Genomic DNA, 20,601 nt, shown 5'->3' on the forward strand with positions numbered 1-20,601 from the left:
CCAAAACTCTTCCAAGTAACTGTCTTTCTCCTCCACAAAAGGGGTCCCTGGCTGGGATGCTCCGTCCTTATAACTCATTGAAGCATTTGGCAAAATATATGTATTGAATATTTTATTTTATGATGGGTCGTTTTGAAAATACTTTTTAAAAATTGACATTTCAATGGTAAAAAACAGGTAGAAAGTTAAATGAAAACATTATCTTACAAAAGACGATAAACAACAGTACACGCAAGGAAATCCATTCAGCTGTGTACAACTAAAGCAATAACTAAGGCAAAATGATGAACGCTTTATTAAACATGGTATAGAGTTTCATACAAAGTACATTTCTTCAAATGACCACACATTGTGCAAAAGAAGTACGTAGGAGTCTTCAATTCGGCAAAGAATCCAAGTTCTAAATACTGTATGTGTTTTTTCCTTTTCTCAGATTGGACGAATCCACCTGTGATAAAAAAGAAAAAATAGTTTAAAACATTTCATTTTTAAACTGTAAAAGACTACTATTCACAAATATTTAATTTGGGTGATTTAATTGTGCAAATGGAAATTTAGAGCCTAATTACGAGGCTGGTGGTCTTCAGACCGCCAGCCCCACAGTGATGGTCAGGACCGCCAATGCTGTAGTGGTCTGACTGCCACATTAAGGCGCTGGTGGTCAGACTGCCAGGGTTTTGCCATTTCTGCCGGGATCGGTGATCCCGACCGGTGATGATGGGCAAAGATCGCAATCCGCCAGGGCAGTGAGCATGCAGCGCTGCCTGTGGATTACAAACTCATTCTTTGCCAGCCTTTTCATGGCAGTTTCACTGCCATGAAAAGGCTGGAGGAGAACAGGTGCAGGGGGCCACAGGGGGGCCCCTACAGTGCCCATGCACTTGGTATGGGCAGTGCAGAGGTCACCTTGCCCAAGACCGTTGCAATGTTCACTGACTGCCTGCTCTGCAGACAGTGAATATTGGGAGGGTGCTGGTGCACACTGCAGGCAACAGCATTGCTGTTGGCACAATTACGAGCCAGTGACAATGCTGCCGCCTGTTTCCCTAATAGGGTCGGTAGGGTGGTCGCCACAAATGTGGTGGCCACCCTTTCGGGATTTTGTTGGATGGGCCTTCCCGTCCGTCAAACTCACAATCAGACCCTTAGGGCCTCATTATGACCCTGGCGGTCTTCAGACCACCACGGTCACAGTGGCAGCATGACCACTGCCAAATCGGTGGTCCCACCGCTTTGGCAGCAGTCTGACCACCACATTATGACCGTGGTGGCTGCGCCATGGTTGGACCGCCAGCACTGCCAGTTTCCCTCCACTGGCAGTGCTGGCAGTGCCAGCAGACCTAATCTGCCAGGGCAGCGCAGCATGCAGCATCGCCCTGGGGAATACAACCCCCCTTTCCGCCCGCTTTTACATGGCAGTTGTACTGCCATGCAAAAGCTGGCGGAGACGGCATGCAGGGGACCCTATGGTGGCCCCCTGCACTGACCATGCACTAGGCATGGGCAATGCAGGGGTCCCGAAAGACAGCCCTGTCGTGCTTTTCACTGTCTGCATTGTCTGAGCCGGCGTTAATATTGTGGGCTGTTCCATGCAGTTTTCACCCGCTGACCCAGCAGGGAACTCGTAACGGGGCCCGCGGAAAGGCAGCCGCACTGGCGGCAACCTGACTACAGGAGTTTAACGGGCGGCCTTCTCTGCTCGCCAAACTCGTAATGGCTGTCTTAGTGTTTATTTATGTTTTTAAAAAGTGTGAATGCAGTCCAACTGGTGTCAGAACTCTGTACAGGATATCTTAAGCCAGTATACCATTCCAGCAAGAAAAGGACAACAGTTTTCAGAACACAAATTACATGCCATAGGTAAGCAGACAACATCAGAGCAAGTACCCAGGAGAATGATAAGTTATTTAAAGCACTGAGTAGCATCTAAGACAAAGCTAGGATATCTTAGAAACAATGGATTACATGTGTGTCTTGTGAATAACAAACAGAGAATAGGAGTTAACAGGAAGTGTGTAGTCAGGAATTATATTCTGTGGAGAAAAGGGATGTTATACAGTACATGATGCTTTACGTTGAGCAGTTCTGGATTTGTTTACAATGTTCAGGAATTTGGGGAACATGAAGAGAGCATACAGAGAGTAAACATTTGGACACAGGTGGACAACATTTCATAACTGGTTCTGTGCCAGGGACGTAATAGTTATGTCCCGTGGCACAGTGCTCCTGTGCCGAGGACGTAACCATTACGTCTCGGCACCGGAGCTCGGAGGGAGCTCTAGCACTCCCTCTGTAGGCTTCACCCCACCCCACCCCACCCCACCATGGCAGGGATGGAAGGGGAAGACGTTCCCCTTCCACCCCGACCCCGCCCTGCCCCCATGGCGTCTGATGACATCAGCGCGAGGTCGCGCTCTGACCTCATCAGAGGCCTGCCCTTCTGCACCGGAAGCTCAGCTTCCAGCGAGATTTGGAGGAGAAATGCATTTTGCATGTCTCCTCCGATCACGTGGAGGGGCCTGAGAAAGGCATCAAAGGAAAGGAAAGGCACGTCCTTTCCTTTGATGTTTTTTCTCAGCATTTCTGTGAAATGCCCACTAGACACCAGGGAGTTTTTTTCTTTTTTTTTTTACATGAGGGGAGCAGCCCCTTGGGCAAGGGCATCTCCCCAAGGGGGCAAATTATTTTTAGGCCATTTCTTCCCCCCCGGGGGGGGGGGCATGCAGAAACCCCCTAGACACCAGTTTAGTTTGGGGGGTGGCCCCATGGGGGCACATTACTGTGGTCTATTTTTGTAAGGCTGATCTGCCCCCAAGGGGGACAGAAAGCCCACCCAACACCAGGGAAGTTTTTTAAAAAAAAGAGAGTGGGTGTATGGACACCGATGGGCAGATGGAGCAATTACCACAGATCCACTCCCCCTAGGGGAAGAAAGCCTACTAGATGTCAGGGAATTGGAATTAGAATTTGAAAAAAAAATCAAAAATAGTGGGATGGTGGCTACCAACCAGTATGGGAATGGTTATGCCCCCACCCCAACTGAAGGGGGTAACAGTCTTTCAGCTCTCCCCTGCACACTAAAACGACTTATCCCATGGCAAGCAAGAGGGCATTTGATTATTTTGGGTTTTGGTTTTACATTTGGGCCATGAGAGCTTGTCTAACTCTCAAAATGTCCCCAGTTGGAATGGTGAGGGCTGCACTTTTTGGACTTTGGGAAGCTGCATGTAGAAAAATCCACAAGACCTAGAAACATCTGAAAACTAAACATCTGGGTGAGTCCAGGGTGGTATGCTTCACACGCACCCCACACCATTTCCTTACCCACAATGCCATGCAAACATCCAACTTTGCTGGAAATCACACATTTGTGCCACATTTTTGTGATGGAACCTTCCGGGATCTGCAGGAATCCACAAAATTCCTACTACCCAGCATTGCCGCATCTATACCGATAATAATTCTGCCCCACTTGTCAGCCTAAACATTTCTTTTTTCTAACTGCCCTTTTGGACTTGCTTTGGTGCCCCCTCAGTTTTGACAGGTTTTTGGCTCTTCCCTGTCACAGGCACTTGGCCCACCTACACCAGTGAGGTATAATTTTTACCATGAGTGTTGGGTGGTAGGAAATTTATCCTGGTGTGGTGATCCCATACAGAAATGTGGGAAAATGTTTGATTTTTTAACAAAATGTTGTTAGGTTTGGTGAGGATTCTGGGTAAGAAAACAATGGGGGATCCACGCAAGTCACACCTCCCTGGACTCCCTCAGGTGTCTAGTTTTCAGAACTGTTTGGGTTTGGTAGGTTTCCCTACATGGCTGCTGAGCCCAGGACCAAAAACGCAGGTGCCCCACTCCCACAAAAACAGGTAGTTTTGTATTTCATAATTTTTATGTGTCCACATAGTGTTTTGGGGCATTTCCTTTCGTGGGCACTAGGCCTACCCATATAAGTGAGGTACCATTTTTATCGAGAGACTTGGAGTAATGCTGGGTGGAAGGAAATGTGTGGCTCCTCTTACATTCCAGAACTTTCTGTCACCAAAATGTGAGGAAAAATATTTTTCTTTTGCCAAATTTTGAGGTTTGAAAAGGATTCTGGGTAACAGAACATTGTGAGAGTCGCACAAGTCATCCCATCTTAGATTCCCCCAGGTGTCTAGTTTAAAAAAATGCACAGGTTTGGTAGGTTTCCCTTGGTCCCTGCTGAGCTAGTAGCCAAAATCTACAACTAGGCACTTTGCAAAAAACAGCTCTGTTTTCTTTGGGAAAATGTAATGTGTCCACATTGTATTTTGGAGTATTTCTTGTTGCAGGCACTAGGTCTACCCACGCAAGTGAGGTACCATTTTTATAGGGAGACTTGGGGGAACGCTGGGTGGAAGGACATTTGTGGCTCCTCTCAGATTCAAGAACCTTCTGTCAGTGAAATGTGAGGAAAAAATGTTTTTTGCCAAATATTAAGGTGTGCAAAGGATTCTGGGTAACAGAACCTGGTGAGAGCCCCACAAGTCACACCATCTTGGATTCCCCTGGGTGTCTAGTTTTAAAAAATGCACTGTTTTGGAAGGTTTCCCTAGGTGCCGGCTGAGCTAGAGGCCAAAATCCACTTTGTTTTCTTTGGGAAAATGTGTTGTGTCCACGTTGTATTTTGGGGCATTTACTGTCGGGGGCACTAGGCCTACCCACACATGTGAGGTACCATTTTTATTGGGGGACTTGGGGGAACACTGGGTGGAAGGAAATTTGTGGCTCCTCTCAGATTCCAGAACGTTCTGTCACTGAAATGAGAGGAAAAAGTGTTTTTTTGGCCAAATTGTGAGGTTTGAAAATGATTCTGGGAAACAGAACCTGGTGAGTGCCCCACAAGTCACCCCAACTTAGATTCCCCTGGGTGTCTAGCTTTTAGAAATGTACAGTTTTGGTATGTTTCCTTAGGTTCCGGCTGAGCTAGAGGAAAAAATCCACAGCTAGGTACTTTGCAAAAAACACGTCAGATTTCAGTGTAAAATTGTGATGTGCCCATGTTGCATTTCCTGTCACAGGCACTAGGCCTACTCACACAAGTGAGGTACCATTTGTATTGGGAGACTTGGAGGAACACAGAATAGAAGAACAAGTGTTACTGTCCCTTGTCTTTCTCAACATATTTTCCTTCTAAATGTTTAACACTGTGTAAAAAAGTTGTCTATTTGAGAAATGTACTTTAATTCACAGGCTAATATGGGGTCCCCGGAATTCAGAGATATGCAAATAACCACTGCTTCTCAACACCTTATCCTGTGCCCATTTTGGAAATACAAAGGTTTCCTTGATGCCTTTTTTTCCATCTTTATATTTCAGCAAATGAATTGCTGTATACCCGGTATAGAATGAAAACCCATTGCAAGGTGCAGTTCATTTATTGGCTCTGGGTACCTAGGGTTCTTGATGAACCTACAAGCCCTATATCCCCACAACCAGAAGAGTCCAGCAGATGTAACGGTATATTGCTTTAAAAAATCTGACATAGCAGGAAAAACTTACAGAGTAAAACATGGAGAAAAATGCCTGTTTATTTCACCTCAATTTCAATATTTTTTATTTTAGCTGTTATTTGTTGTAGGAAAACCGTGTAGGATCTACACAAATTATCCTTTGCTGAATGTACAATTTTGTCTACTTTTCAGAAATGTGTAGCTTTCCGGGATTCAGCATTGGTTTTACACCCATTTCTGTCACTAACTGGAAAGAGTATAAAAACACAAAATATAGTAAAAATGGGGTATATCCCAGTAAAATGCCAAAATTGTGTTGAAAAATGTGGTTTTATGATTCAAGTCTACCTGTTCCTAAAATCTGGGAAGATGGTGAGTTTGGCACCACAAACCCTTTGTTGATGCCGTTTTCAGTGAAAAAAACACAAGCCTTCTTCTGCAGCCCTTTTTCCCATTTTCTTTTTTAAAACAAAATTTTCGCTGTATTTTGGCTAATTTCTTGGTCTCCTCCAGGGGAATCCACAAACCCGGGGTACCTCTAGAATCCCTAGGATGTTGGAAAAAAAGGACGCAAATTTGGCATGGGTAGCTTATGTGAACAAAAAGTTATGAGGGCCTAAGCGCAAACTGCCCCAAATGGCCAAAAAAAGGCCTGGCACCTGCGGGGGAAAAGGCCTGGCAGCGAAGGGGTTAAAAAATCAATATTTTTGTCAATGATATTAAAAACTTGATATTAGTGTCACTCAATATTTATGAATCGATTGATCAAGGCTTACACATATCCCCTTGATGAAATTCTGTTAGCACTGCTATACATGTGAAAGAGGGGACATGTCTGATGAGAAAGGTTCATAGTGGCCCATCTCATTAGTTAATACTGATGCAAAAATATATTCAAAGATTCTTGCAATGCACATATCTTAAGTTATCAAACCTTTACTTTGCCTGAATTTATACTGAGTTGAGGTTCTACCATATATATCAATGCTGCAAACTGATTCTTTGCTATTATGTGTAGATGTGCCAGTATGATATTCCTTGATGCTGAGAAGGCTTTGGTTAGTGTCTTGGGGATTCTTATGTAAAGTTATGGAAGTGATGTTTCTTAGAAATCTGGTTTCTGGTTGGCAGAGGCATGCTCCCTGACCAATCAGAAACCACAATCCTAGTCAGGGTAAGTCACCAAGCACCCTAAATTTACCTGGGCTCACCCCTGGTAGCTTGGCATAGGGCAGTCAAGCTTAACTTAAGAGTTAACTTAAGAGACAATTTGTTAAATATTTGTATAACAGTTCAAACAGTAAAACTGTATAAACACCACACAAAAATATACCACACCTGGTTAGAAGACTAAAGCTTGATTTAATAAACAAAACAAAACCAGAATGACAAAAATTGGTAGACCTGGAGATATCTTAAAAGCATAAAGCACCAATCGGAGCTATCTGGTCGCGCTAGACTGGGTCAAATCTGAAAGTTCATGCTGACCACAATAGAGTGTGGGTTCGATACAGGGATCAGCCTTGGCCCATTGCAAATGTACCTTGTTTGTGTCAATGTCGAGTAGGATGCGATATGTAGTTGTCAATCCTTAGGATATAGGCAATGTGTCGGTTCTGAGTCACGCAAAGTCAGAGATGCATCAGAAATGAAGGTGATGCAACACACCATCGGTGAAGAGGTGTCCTAGATCCTTGCAGTAACAATGATGCATCAATGGAAAGGCACAAGTTCCAAGTGGAGCAGCTGTGTTGAAGCATTGATTTTGTCTGGCGGAGCACTTCTACCCACTTCTAATGGCCCAGCACTGGATTGACACCACTTGGCTTCACAGCTGGCAGCGTCCAGGTGCTGTAGCAAGTGAGGTGGAAGGCTTCTATGTTCCTGAGACTTCAGAAAACAGGAGGAAAGCCAGCAAGCCCTTGGAGTCACATTGGTTTGGGATTGGACATGCAAAACCTTAAAATATATGTCCCACTTTTTAAATACAATGCACCCTTCCTTTTGGATGGTCTAGGGAAAGGTTTTGGGCTTAGCAAGAGAGTAAACATGCCCGGTTCATAGGGAAGGTTAAAGCTGCATACAGGCTGTGAACTGGCAGGGCTGAGACATGTTTGAAGTACTACGTATGTGGTTGGCACAATCAGTGCTTCAGGCCCACTAGTAGCATTTAATTTACAGGCCCTGGGCACAGGCAGTGCTCTTTACTAGAGACTTACAAGTAAGGTAAACATGCCATTTGTGGCTAAGCCAATGTCACCTGTTTTAAGCAGAGAGCACATGCACTTTAGCACTGGTTAGCAGTGGTAAAGTGCCTAGAGTCCTGAAGCCAGCAACCAAGGATGCCAGGTCTAATAATGGTATTTATTAAAATATTTCTGTGCTGTGTACTTGTACAATCAATTAATCCAATTTCTACTGTATGGGTCAGATCTCTGATGGAATTTAGATCTCTAGAGGAAATTGAAAGGGATGCCTAATTTAACCGCCGTTAGATGTGCTATACCTAGAACCTTATTTGAAATGACTGAAGAATAACATTTTACCTGTAGATGTTAATGAAACAGAGGTTAAATTTATGGCAAATGCTGATGATGTGCCAGTGATACTAGGTCAGCTATTTATGTTTTTGGGGAGGAGGCTTTATGTGTTGAGAAAGTCTCAGGATATAAATTGGATCCTATCAAAGCTCAAGTTTGTTCAACTATAGAGTGATTAGCTTTATAAATTTACATCTGCAGAATTACATCTGCAAAATTATAAATTTACATCTGCAGAAAGGCTGCTGGATCTTATTAGAGTTAAAATTGTATTATTGTGCTTAAAAAGGTCAGCACCTGTGTTGCCTTGTATTGACCAATTATGATAATAAATTAGTCCATGACTATCAAAGGGCATTGAGGAAATATGCAAGAACTTGCTTTTCTCAACATTGAGATCCTACTTATTACACATGGGTACATAAGTGGAACAGGATGCCAAACAAATATGATCAGATTTGTGTACATTTTTCAGCATTACTAACATGAATGTATGTACTCATTATGGTCTAATTCCTCCTTTCCCTTTTTATATAGGAACTCTACAAAAGATAGGCAAGGAAGTGGCTAACGTTAGTCAACTCAGAAATACTTTTATCAGATCTTTAGACTGAGTTTGATCTGCCATGGTATAGGTTTTTCATATATCTTCACATACACATTTTCTTTTCTGGAAGATCAATCTCTCTGACATTTGTATGGATTCCTATGATCTCCTAGAATTGATAAGCACCGATAAAAATAACATTTCTATCAAGAATTTTATGAGATACTTATGACAACTGAGGAGGACTGCTTCAAATATTTGGCAGATAAATAGTCAGCTAAATTAGAGGAAGACGTTTCCCTTTAAGAGATTGCAGCAGATTTTCAAGTGGCTCTTAAAATGTTTTATCTGCTTTATTGAAATACCAACAATGTAAGATAGTAAACAGATTCCATTATTCACCTAATAGTTTAAAACATACACAAGAACTGACTCTAGATGTACTAGATGTGGATCTGAGAATGCAGATGATGTAAATATGTATGGGTGTGTAACACCATGACTGCTTTTGGCTCCAGGCTTTCTTTGCCAATAATTTGCTTGCATGCTGGCCCATGCGTACACCTTATGGTGTTAAGGGGAGTGATGTAGATGGTAACATGGGTTATAAAATGCTGATTTTATTACATGTAATTATTAGTTTGCCCCACTATTTTCTAGACTCTGTGGGCTCAGATGGGGACTTGTTTTGCCCTAAGGTCAGTTGGTATCTCGCATGCTGCACAATTGGTTCTATTACTGATAACTTGGTAGTAATTTGTGTTTTTTGGGTTCCAGTAATTACTGATAACTGCCCATTGAGGGCCTTGATTGAGGATCATAACTAAAGCCGATTTATTGAGGACTTCTTAATTTACAGATGTCCCAACAAAGGTTTATTCTGGTAGGTTGTACCATTAGAAGCCTTCTGTTGCGCTACTCACTGAATGATTTGTTTGCTTAAGCATGGAATGACTTCACAGCTTCATGGCACATAACCTTGCATTGGTGTATCCACAGAATTAAAAGTGATTGGGTTGTGTAAGCATTGATTGGGCTCACTATTTTTGTGACATAGGTGACTATATACATTGGTCCTGATTCCTTGATGTTCTAGGACACATTCAGTGGTTGACTAGCTTCAATTATCATCCTGATCCGAGTGTTGGTACAGCTTGAGACCCTGCATGGCGAGTTGGCGTCGGACCGCAGGTAAGACGCAGCACAGTTGTGAGAATGTGGTCAAACCGGCAGCATTATGACATTCCCATGGGGCTGGCGGTGAGCCGGCTACGCAGACAAGGTGGCGGCATGCTTCAGCTATAGGACGGAGTCTGAAGCTAATGCCAGCTACACTGCTGCACCTCCAGCATATCAGGCGCACTGTTTCCATGCACCATGTTGTGTGCAGCAAGCAGTGTGCGCATCAACATTGCCGGCATCGGGGGGAACAATATAGGCCTCAGCCACAGTCCACATCGGCATATGCGCCCTGGGGCCCTTTATCTGCCTTACCGCCAACCATTTCATGGTTGTGTCCCAATGACATTAAATGCATTTCTCTTATCTGTACATGTTCTTTGCAGGAGGCCTATTAACCCTCTGTGCTACTTTGTAATGAGTCAAAACTGCAGCTAGAAAGAAACTCCGATTACTCCCCAGCTGGAACATTAATTACCAGTTATTTTGACATTTTTATTGTTGCCTGGGAACTGCTGGACATACAAGGAACTCTGCAGTGGGTGCTTCTAACCACTTGTTCAAGGGTAACCTACAGAAATGCTGAAGAACGTTTTTCATCCAATTTCTCGTATTGATCTCTCACCTGTTATAAAGAAATACATGTACTCATGGATTAACAAAATGTTCTAAACAGAGCTTTGCAAATATGCATGGACCTATCCCTCACTCCCAACCACATCCTAAATATCACCTACTCCTAGTGGCGTGGAAGATAGATTTATAAAACACTCATAAATCACTCTTGTTTTTTCTGTTTAAAACATAATATCCCTTAATAACCTTTTAATTTTCTTGTAAGCTGATTGTGTTTCTTTCACCATATATTTCTCATATTACCATTCTTTTATGTTGTAAAATTATGCTAAACTAATTAGTTGCTTTTACATTAAAAAAAAAGCTGAAATAAGCTGGCTGAATATTCAGTAGATGCTCTCTGATGAAAAATACATTTGGTAATAATATGATTGTTTTTATTATTTTTAGGATGTAATATGCCACTTATGTATGATCTGTTGTATTGTACAGTAGGTTCTACAGGAGTAAAGCATAATTAGCTTGCTATCTAAACTAATTAAATGTAATTGAATTATTAAAGATGTTTTAACCAAAACTAATTATCATAGATGCGTTCTTTTGGAGTGGTACAGCTTTGTCAAGGAATGTATTAATAATATGCAAGTGATTACTGTTAATATTTCAGGATTTACTATGCCACGTATGTTATTTGAAGACTGACCTCTTATATTGCAGAGTGGGTACCTCAGAAATAATACCTAATTAGCCAGTCATGAAAATTAATTAAAAATAAAAAGAATTGAATTATTAAAATGATATGATTTAATCAAATCTACATATAGTTGCTCATTTTCGATGGTGTATTCAAGCTTAATCAAGGAACCATATGCTTCTAATAAAAGGACAAGTTCCAATTCAATTTAAGCTAATTCATTCCAGGCTCTCCAGCAGCTCAAAGCACCAAGGTCACCAGGTTTGTTCACCAACGCACAATGACTAACTTTCACTAATCTAGCCAATCCTTTATATATTCAACTGTCTTGCACAAAGTGCAAACTGATCTGACAGCTTAATAAAGGTGCATACAAAATGTAACTACTGCAATGCCCCCATGCAACTCAAACGTCATGACAATAGAAAACATACATTGCCATACATTCTGACAAACACTATTACTCACCTTGCCACTTGTCACTGCATCTTTCACTGGAACAACTATACAATTTCCCCCCCAAAATTGTGCTTAACTCGTCTACAGCGTATAGAACAGTAAATAAACCCTGTCGATATCCTTACATGTGTGCATGTTGTTGTTAGTCAGTGAAATCCAGGCGTAGGGCTTCCTCTAAAGAAACCATTGTACTACCTAACTATAGATGCCCAGGTTCCCAGGAATACAGGGTTGCCCCATATTTTTGTACAAGCCTTGCTAAATGATATTTTCAAACAGATAACAACTACATCTGCTTCTTGTGATTCTTCTTAGACAAAACTGACACACCTGCCTTTCCAAGGAACATGAATATTGGTTTACTATTGGTTTACTGACTTTCAGAGAAATGATATATATTAAAGGTTAAAAATCCCAGCAAATTAGAAGTGGGAGTATTTAACCAATTAAGAAAACAGGAGGCCACAACATTAACTCTCACTCATCAAAGTTGAATAAAACAATTGCTCCCCTGAAAAAGGAAACTAGCAAGGTGAACAAACAGTTCTTTTCATGAAGTGCATTTTCTCCATATATTGAGGCCCTGATTTACAAAGGTAGCTTACACTTTTCAGTCAGTTTACTACTTTTCAGTATGACAAACTGCACTTTGGTAGTAACATGCACTATTGTAGTAAGTCCAGCACTACACATGGCTAACCAGTGGTACTGGAACACCCTCCCATAGAAAATAGAAGAAGTAGGGACCTACTACCAAAGTGTAAATTACTATAAAGTGCAGTTTGTGAATAGCACTTATAGAGCATTTTGTAGTGCAAGTCTAGTACAGCAAAACCTACTATAAAGTCCAGTTTGTAAATCAGGCCCAGAGATTTGGGCAAAAGAAGCAATATTTTAATGTTCCTACTAGCTGTGCATAATTCATAGTTGTTAGACCTGTCAGCATTAGGGTGCTCTTCCACCAGCCTTTTTGCCTTCCTCCTCCATTTTTGCTGATCTTCTTTTTGCTGATGCACAGGCTCTGTACACTGTACCACTGCACCACTGCAAACCAGTGCTAAAGTGCATGCGCTCACTCCTTGAAACATGGTAACATTGGCTTATTTCCAAGTGGCATATTTAGTTTACTTGTAAGTCCCTAGTAAAGTGGTATTACATGCACCCAGGGGTTGTATGTTAAATGCTAGTAGTGGGCTTCCAGAACTTGTGGTGCCACTCACTTAGGTAGCCCTTTGAATATGTCTCAGGTGTGCCATTGTAGCCTGTATGTGCAATTTTAAACTGCCATGTTGACCTGGCAAAATAAACTATTTGCCAGGCCTAGACCTTCATTGTCACTCCTAGCGTAGTTCGCTGGCAACCCGGAGGCCATGGTGCAGTATATTTAAAAACGTGGACATGTACTTTTAAGTTTTACATGTCCTGGGAGTAAAAAACTCTTACATTCATTTTTCACTACTGCAAGACCTACCTCTCTGATAGGATGACATTGGAGATGCCTTATTACATTTTATAAGCTGTAACTTCCAAACTGGAACCGGTAACTAACTGTGTTTTGGTGTCTTTCAAATTGTAATGAAAAATCCTCTCTGATCCTAAAGTCTGATTTTAAATGACAATTTTGAAAATGCCATGTTTAGAAAATCTGCCAGGGCTGGGAAGACAGGAAACGTGCGCTTCAAAGGAAAACCTCTAGAAGCTTCTCCCACTTCAAGGGAGGCACATAGTATAAATAATGGACCTCAGACACCAACTCTTCAGTACACTTTTGGTCAAGTGGGGAGGCTGCTAGGAAGAAAGACTGCTGTGCTACTGAAAGGACTGCAACTCTGCTGGACTGCTGTCCTGCAGCACTACTACCTTGGCTGACTGCTGCCTTGCTGGATTGCTGGCCTCCTGCCCTCCTGCCTGAGTAAGAGGGACTGAAACTGCACCTACACCCAGGACTCCCAGAGTGACTCTAGGGGTTACTCTGCTGGCCTCCTGTTTGGAGCCATAGGGACATAACAGACTCCTGACCACATGAACCAGCACCCAAAAGCAGCTGGAGCAAGTCCCTGACCCCCAAGTGATGCCCCTCAGAGCCTGGACCCTTGGTGTGGCACTGGAGAGGCTGAATTGAATTGGTAGATGGCGAAACCTTGTAATTTTCACAGCCAGCTGAAGCAAAGTTCCGTCAACCCAATGCTTCACACTACAGTAGATAGCCGTGAGTGGCACTTTGGGCTTTTTGACACTATTTTCACTCAAATCTTTAAAATTACATATATTTCTAAGTTAAGTCTGACTGCTCTGTGCCAAGCTACCAGAGAGTTGAGCACAGGTTAATTTGTGGTTCATTTGTGACCTCTCCATGACAAGAACTGTGGTTGCTGCTTGAGAAGGGTTTTACCCACCTCAACTAGTAACCCAATTTCTTACACTAGTTTATCTGAATGAAAGTATATCACAAATTTTAAATTCCTATCCTTCTCATCTTAACCATCATAAATATGGGTAATTCTCTTCTTGCTATTTTTCAGGTAATTAACAAATATCCTGAAGTATCACAGTACCCACAAAATAAGACTATGCCTTTGAATGTTCACTGCATGAATGACATGATGAAAATGTAGGTTTCTTCTGGCAAGTGGAGGCCATGTAATAACAACATGTTTCCTTGCTCTATGATCCTGAAGAAACTGGACCAATGAACGTGAAAGACATGCCCCACAATCTTATAGCCTCCCTCAAAGTACCTCACTTTGTGGGCAGCATAGAAGCTGTTAACATAATCACCTTGTTCAATTCAAAACAACTTTATTCGTATTATCAAAAAAACATAAAACCTATCTGTTCAGACAATAACAAAATCCTGTCCCATTTTCACAACCATTTTTAAACAAGTGGAACCATGAACAACATCATAGTTGTGTTAGAAATGGGGTCTTTTGTTGGCAGTCAGGTTACCCCCTGTCCAAGCAAGGACCCTCACTCTAGTCAGGGTAAAGGAAAATCACACAGCCGCCAACATACCATCGCGGAGGCGAACATCCGTTCGCCATATTATGACACACACACACTAAACCGACAGAATACTGCCACAACCACATATCCACCAGATCAAAGGTAAGTGTTAAACTGTCGGTACGATCACCCACACTGTCATGCCAACAAAACAACCACCTCCACATTATGATCCACGAATCACCACGGCGGACATGCAACAGCGGTAAACCATAGGCATAACACACCGGCGCGGTCAGTATGGCCACCCAAATACAAAACAACAAAACATTGGCCAATATAAAAACACACATCTGACACATCTGACATCTGACACCAACACCATCTGACACCAATACACACACCACCCCCACCCACTAACAGCACTATAAAACACACACCCACATTACCCATAACCCTTTACGAACATGAGACAGACACGCAAATCACAGACACAACTACACACACCACTAACACCCAGCCATCCGTCATGCACCCCACACCCCACCACATTATTCAACATGCACTGCACAACACACACCACACTACACCCATGTCCCCACAAAGGCACCCCGGCGGTTTGCTATGTCATAATATGGTGGGCGGTACCTTGTTTTCCACCTTGCTGTTGATGGCTACTGCCGTGGTCAGTGGTGTTAACGTCCTGGTGGTTGGAGTGGTACATTGTCTGTCTATGGGAGGTATCACTGCCATGGTCATAATTTGGCAGTATTTACCGCCAGTCTGTTGGCAGAATTACCACCTCTTTATCACTCACTGCCAAAGTTTTAATGACCACCAATGTGTTAAGTACTTGTACCAACACACACAATAAAACAGTGAACCACTACAAAAGGACACAACACAGGTTTAGAAAAATAGTAAATATTTTATTTAAATAAACACAGCCAAATACGATAAAAATCCACAATATGCAGTTAATAATATGAATTTAGCACTTACAATCAAGAAAACAGTGCCTTGAGGCACAAATACTGCAATTTAGTAAAATGCGTTGTCATGACGGAGTCGTTTCCTACAATGTGATGCCAATGGTGCCGTTTACAGAGTCATTCAACCCTCCAGGTACAGAACCTTAAGAAACAAGTAGAAAACAGGCTGGTGTACGGAGTCGGGAAGAGCGGCTTCACTGAGTCAGATGCAGCATTGGTTCTGGTGCCACGGGGCAGAAGGACTGTGGCGTCGCGCAGCGGCTTTGGGTCCTCTCTACAGGGCAGTCGAGGTGAAGCGGCGTCAGATGCAAAGTCGGTCCCTTGGTTCCAGCAGATGCGAAGTCCGGCGGAGTCACGATGCTGCAGGGCAACCTAATGGGGTTGCGATGATATCAGAGGGCTGCCAGCACTGCAATGGCATTGGATCGTCACGGATGTTGGACTTCCAACACTCTGGTGTCAGCAAAGTCAGGCAGGATCGGCGGTTGCAGCGACGCGAGTCCTACAGGGTCGCCAGACTTCTACGATGTCCACGGCCTCGGGGCAGGTGGTGTTGCAGTTCCGGGTTAGTGGTGTCAGCTCACAGGGTCATCGTATTCGCACTCAGCGAGGTCCACGTCCTTGGGGCAAGCGGCGTCCCAGTTCCGGGCAGCGGCGTACTTTGTGAAGTCGCACAGTGTCGTCCGGTATCGTTAGACTGTTTTTTTTCCCAGGAATTCACTTCCAGGGGTCCAAGAACTGGAGTGGCACCCTCTTGTAATCTAGAGTCCAAAGCAAGTAGACTCAGGTCTGGTTGGTGAAGCCTTTGCTGTCCTTAAGGCTTCAAAACAGGAGACAACTCTACTCCAAGCCCTTTGAGTCAATTTTCAAGCAGGAATGCAGCAAAGCCCAGTCTCTGTCCCCTTGCACAGGCAGAAGCATCAACTGCAGGATTGCCCAACACCACACAGTCACAGGCCAGGGCAGCACTTCTCCTCAGCTCTTCAGCTCTTCTCCAGGCAGAGGTTCCTCTTAAATCCTTGAAGTTATCTAAAGTCTGGGGTTGGGGTCCTCTTCTTATACCCCTTTCTGCCTTTGAAGTTGGTAAACTTCAACGTAAAGTCTCAAGTGTCTGTAAGATCCTTTCTTGTCCAGGACAGGCCCCAGCCACACACCAGGAGGTTGGCGACTGCATTATGTGTGGGCAGGCACAACCCATTCAGGTGTGAGTGACCACTCCTCCCCTTCCCCTCCAGCCCAGATGGCTCATCAGGATATGCGGGAACACCCCCAGATCCCTTTGTGTCACTGTCTAGAGAGAGGTGCAAACTGTCAAACTGACCCAGACAGAAAATCTACAAACAGTCAGAGTCATGGAATGGTTTAAGCAAGTAAATGCCTACTTTCTAAAAGTGGCATTTTCAAACACACAATCTAAAAACCGACTTCAGTAAAAAATGTATTTTTAAATTGTGAGCTCAGAGACTCTGAACTTCTTATTTTCTATCTTCTCCCAAAGGGAATCTGCGCTTTAATAACTTTTTAAGACAGCCCCCATATCAACCTATGAGAGGGATAGGCCTTGCAACAGCGAAAACTGAATTTGGCAGTTTCACACTGTGTAAAACACATAAGTACATGTCTCACCTTTAACATACACTGCACCTTGTCCATGGGGGTACCTAGGGCCTACCTTAGGGGTGCCTTACATGTATAAAAAGGGACGGTTTAGGCCTAGCAAGTGGGTACACTTGCCAAGTTGAATTGGCAGTGCAAGACTGCACAGACAGACACTGCGGGTCTGAGACATGTTTATAGGGCTACTTATATGGGTGGCACAATCAGTGCTGCAGGCCCACTAATAACATTTGGTTTACAGGCCCTGGGCACCTCTAGTGCACTCTACTAGGGACTTACTAGTAAAGCAAATATGCCAATCATGGAAAGCCACTCACATAAACATTTTATACAGGAGCACTTACACTTTGGCACTAGATAGCAGTGGTACAGTGCCCAAAGTACCAAAAACAGCGTCCAGAACACATCAGCAATCTTGGAAACAGAGGCAAAAAGTTAGGGTTGACCACGCCAAGGATGCCAAATTTAACAAGTAGTAACACAAGAAACTCTTCTAAAGAATTTACATACCTAAATTAATTGTACCAAAATTGGTTTCTTTTATGAGAAAACAGAAAATATCTACTTACTGTTTAATCGTTCATTACTGATCCACTTTGTGTAAATCCATCAAAAAACATGTCATGTCCAGTGTTGCTTATGCGTAGCACGTTATAGCACTGGATTGTGTAGCTGTTAGACCTGACAGCCTTAGGAAAACCCTTGCAGCCATAGCACTGGATTTTGTAGCTGTTAGATCTGACAGCCTTAGGATGGTCTTTCCCCAAATTTATATCTGCCTGCCTCCATTTTTCTGACCTCGTTTTTGCTGGTTCCAAGACACTGCACTTTACCACTGCTGACCAGTGCCAAAGTGCTGTGCTCTCTCCCCTAAACATGGTAACATTGGCTCATACTCAAATGGCATATTTAATGTGCTGAAATGTTCCTAGTAAAGTGTACTACATGTACCCAGGGCCTGTATATTAAATGTGATTAGTTGGTCTGCAACACTTATTATGCCACCCACATAAAAATCCCCTTAATCATGTCTCAGGCCTGCCATTGCACAGTCTAGCTGTGCAGGTTTACTGCCACCCCAATTTGGCATTTAAAACCCTTTGCCAAAGCTAAACCTTCCCTTTTATTACACTTAATTCACCCCTAAGGTAGGCCCTAGGTAGCCCCTAGGGCAGGGTGCTGTGTAAGTAAAAGGTAGGACATGAACTTCTAAGGTTTACATTTCCAAACTTGTTTTTCGCAATGTTAGCCTATGAGAGGCCTACATCTCTCATAAGCTAATACTGGGAATTCCTTAATAGCCTTAGAAGTTGTAATTCCAGATTGAGAAGGCGTAGCTATGCCATGTTTCATATCTTTGGATTGGTAATGATAAATGCTCTTCACTGGTAAAGTCAGATTTAACATAACTGTTTTAGAAATGTCACTTTCATAAAGTGGACATTTCTCTGCTTTTACAGCTCTGTGTGCCTGCAGCTTGTCTTCAATACACGTCTAGGGATTGGTTGAGAGCTCCACTTTCTGCATTCCCTCTAGACTGCCACAAACAAAGAAAGATTTGGTGTATCTGAGTACTCATCTGAATTCATATGCATTCTGATGGCTCTTCCTGGGCAGGAAGGGAAGGAGGTACTGCCTGAACAGGAGGTGCCTGTACCCACACAAAGGGCTGATTACCCCCTACTGATAGTCTGGAGCTAGGGCTGGGAGGAAAGGGCCTCTGTGCACTTCAAAGACCCTTCTTTGAAGTCTCCCCACCTCAAAGGCACAACTGGATTTAAGTACTGGGTCTCATATCTTACCAAATCAGACACTTCTGAACGTACAACTGGACTCTGTCAGAAGTATTGCTGTGCTGCAACAAAGACTGCTACTCTGCTGGATTGCTGACCTGGAAGGACTGCTTTTTGCTGTCCTGCCCTGCTGTCTGCTGCTCTCTGTACCTGCAGAGGGAGAACTGGATTCTGTCTTACATCATAAGTGATCTCCAAGGACTTGTTGCCTTGCCTTCTGTTGCTTGAGGCTCAGGGATACCCCTGCTTCCCTGCCTGGTTCACTCCAAGTTGACTCAATAATTTGTATCACAGAAATTGACACATCTCCAGTCTGCATGTAGCAGAACTGGCTCATTGACCAAGTTGCAGGATAAGAATCGGTGCATCATTCTTGGAACCAAGGCATTGCTTTGAAAACCTAAAGCATCAAAACCATGTTTCACAGACTCTACGGAGACTCCTTGACTGCATGGAGAAGCCCAGCGCATCAAACTTCAGAACCAACGTATCACGGCTCCCTTGCTTACCTCCAGAACTGACTCATAACCATCACTGATAGGAAAAGATCGACACATTGCCATTCCTGAATGGACCTGATCGGCGCATCTCGCCACGCATCTCGCTTGCCACCAGGCGAGGTATTTTGTTCATTGGGGCCTACGTGGGTCCTGAGCTGACCTCCCTCCATTGCGGTTGGCCCAAACTTTGACTTTGCCCTTGTCAAGTGAAATCTAAAGTAACACCTAAGGGGTGCTGTTTACCTCTAAGCGTTATCTTCCATGTATTCTTTTTTTTTAACTTTTCTAATGATTTTGTCATGAAATAAGCAAAACCAACAGTAACCCCTGAAGTGTGGGGAGCATATTAGTGTGTATAATAAAGAAACATATCAAAGAGGACACAAGTAAAGGCTGGTGGTGCAGTACTAACAGCAAGACCTCATATATGGGAATGGAGTTCAGGCAGTAGGGAACCCAATGAAGTCAGAGATCAGGCTACATCTGATGTTACAGTTGCAAGTCTACAAGGCCTAGCCAAGACACATGTAGACAATACCCGGAGTCAAGATTTCAGTTTTGCAAATTCCAATCTTTGGTCTGAAGCTGAAGTGTGGCACATAGTACACTGGTAGTATCGCATGATAGTAGGCTGTTCAACCAGGCTTTGGCAGGGGGCAAATGTCTGCTCCCCCAGTGCAGAGCAGTTTTGTGCTTAGCTAATATCAGTGCAATTGTGGTAAATCGTCGGACACTCTTTGGTATATTCTGAACATAGCCCAGTAAAGCTAGCAGCGTATCCGGTGCAAGTTCCATGTCAATCATCAGAGCTTGTAAAGTAAAAATGTCTCACCAAAAGTGTTCAATATGACTGTACCTCCACATCATCTGCACAAAATCAGACCCAGTAGCGGTGCACTTAGGGTAGCTAGTGGATCGCGTGGGGTCTAGTTGTGTCAGGGTGCTGGGTGTGACATAAGCTGTACATAGGAATGTTTAATTTGTAATGTAGGTAGCTCACTTTCACCATGCTGACAGATACTTTCAAGCCGCTAATAAATTGTGTGGTCTAGTTTTTGGACCCATGAGATACTTGGGGCCAGATTTAAGAAAAGATATGCTACATTACATGTTAGCGTATCTAAGGTATGGTGCACCATGGTGCAGGGTAGGGGCCAATAGCAGCAGAATTTTTGGCATTATTGATGTACTGTTCAGAGTTAGTGCCAAAATGTTGGCGCTAATCCTGAACAGTACATAGGGGTCCATTGTAAACAATGGTGTTACCTCTTTTAACGCCTG

At 43.2% G+C, this 20,601-nt stretch overlaps 1 protein-coding gene across 1 annotated transcript in view; it reads right to left on the reverse strand.

Annotated features, from left to right (window-relative positions):
- Positions 1 to 291: 291 nt before the first annotated feature.
- SH2D1A (SH2 domain containing 1A) overlaps positions 292 to 20,601 on the reverse strand; it is a 534,870-nt gene continuing 514,560 nt past the window's right edge. Inside the window, exon 4 of the mRNA XM_069205937.1 lies at positions 292 to 448. Within this exon, the coding sequence (XP_069062038.1) occupies positions 401 to 448 (48 nt within the window). The 3' untranslated portion in view covers positions 292 to 400. The remainder of the gene's footprint in view (positions 449 to 20,601) is intronic.

The sequence above is a fragment of the Pleurodeles waltl genome, chromosome 2_1 (genome assembly GCF_031143425.1).
Source record: "Pleurodeles waltl isolate 20211129_DDA chromosome 2_1, aPleWal1.hap1.20221129, whole genome shotgun sequence".
In the NCBI taxonomy this organism is placed as follows: Eukaryota; Metazoa; Chordata; class Amphibia; order Caudata; family Salamandridae; genus Pleurodeles; species Pleurodeles waltl.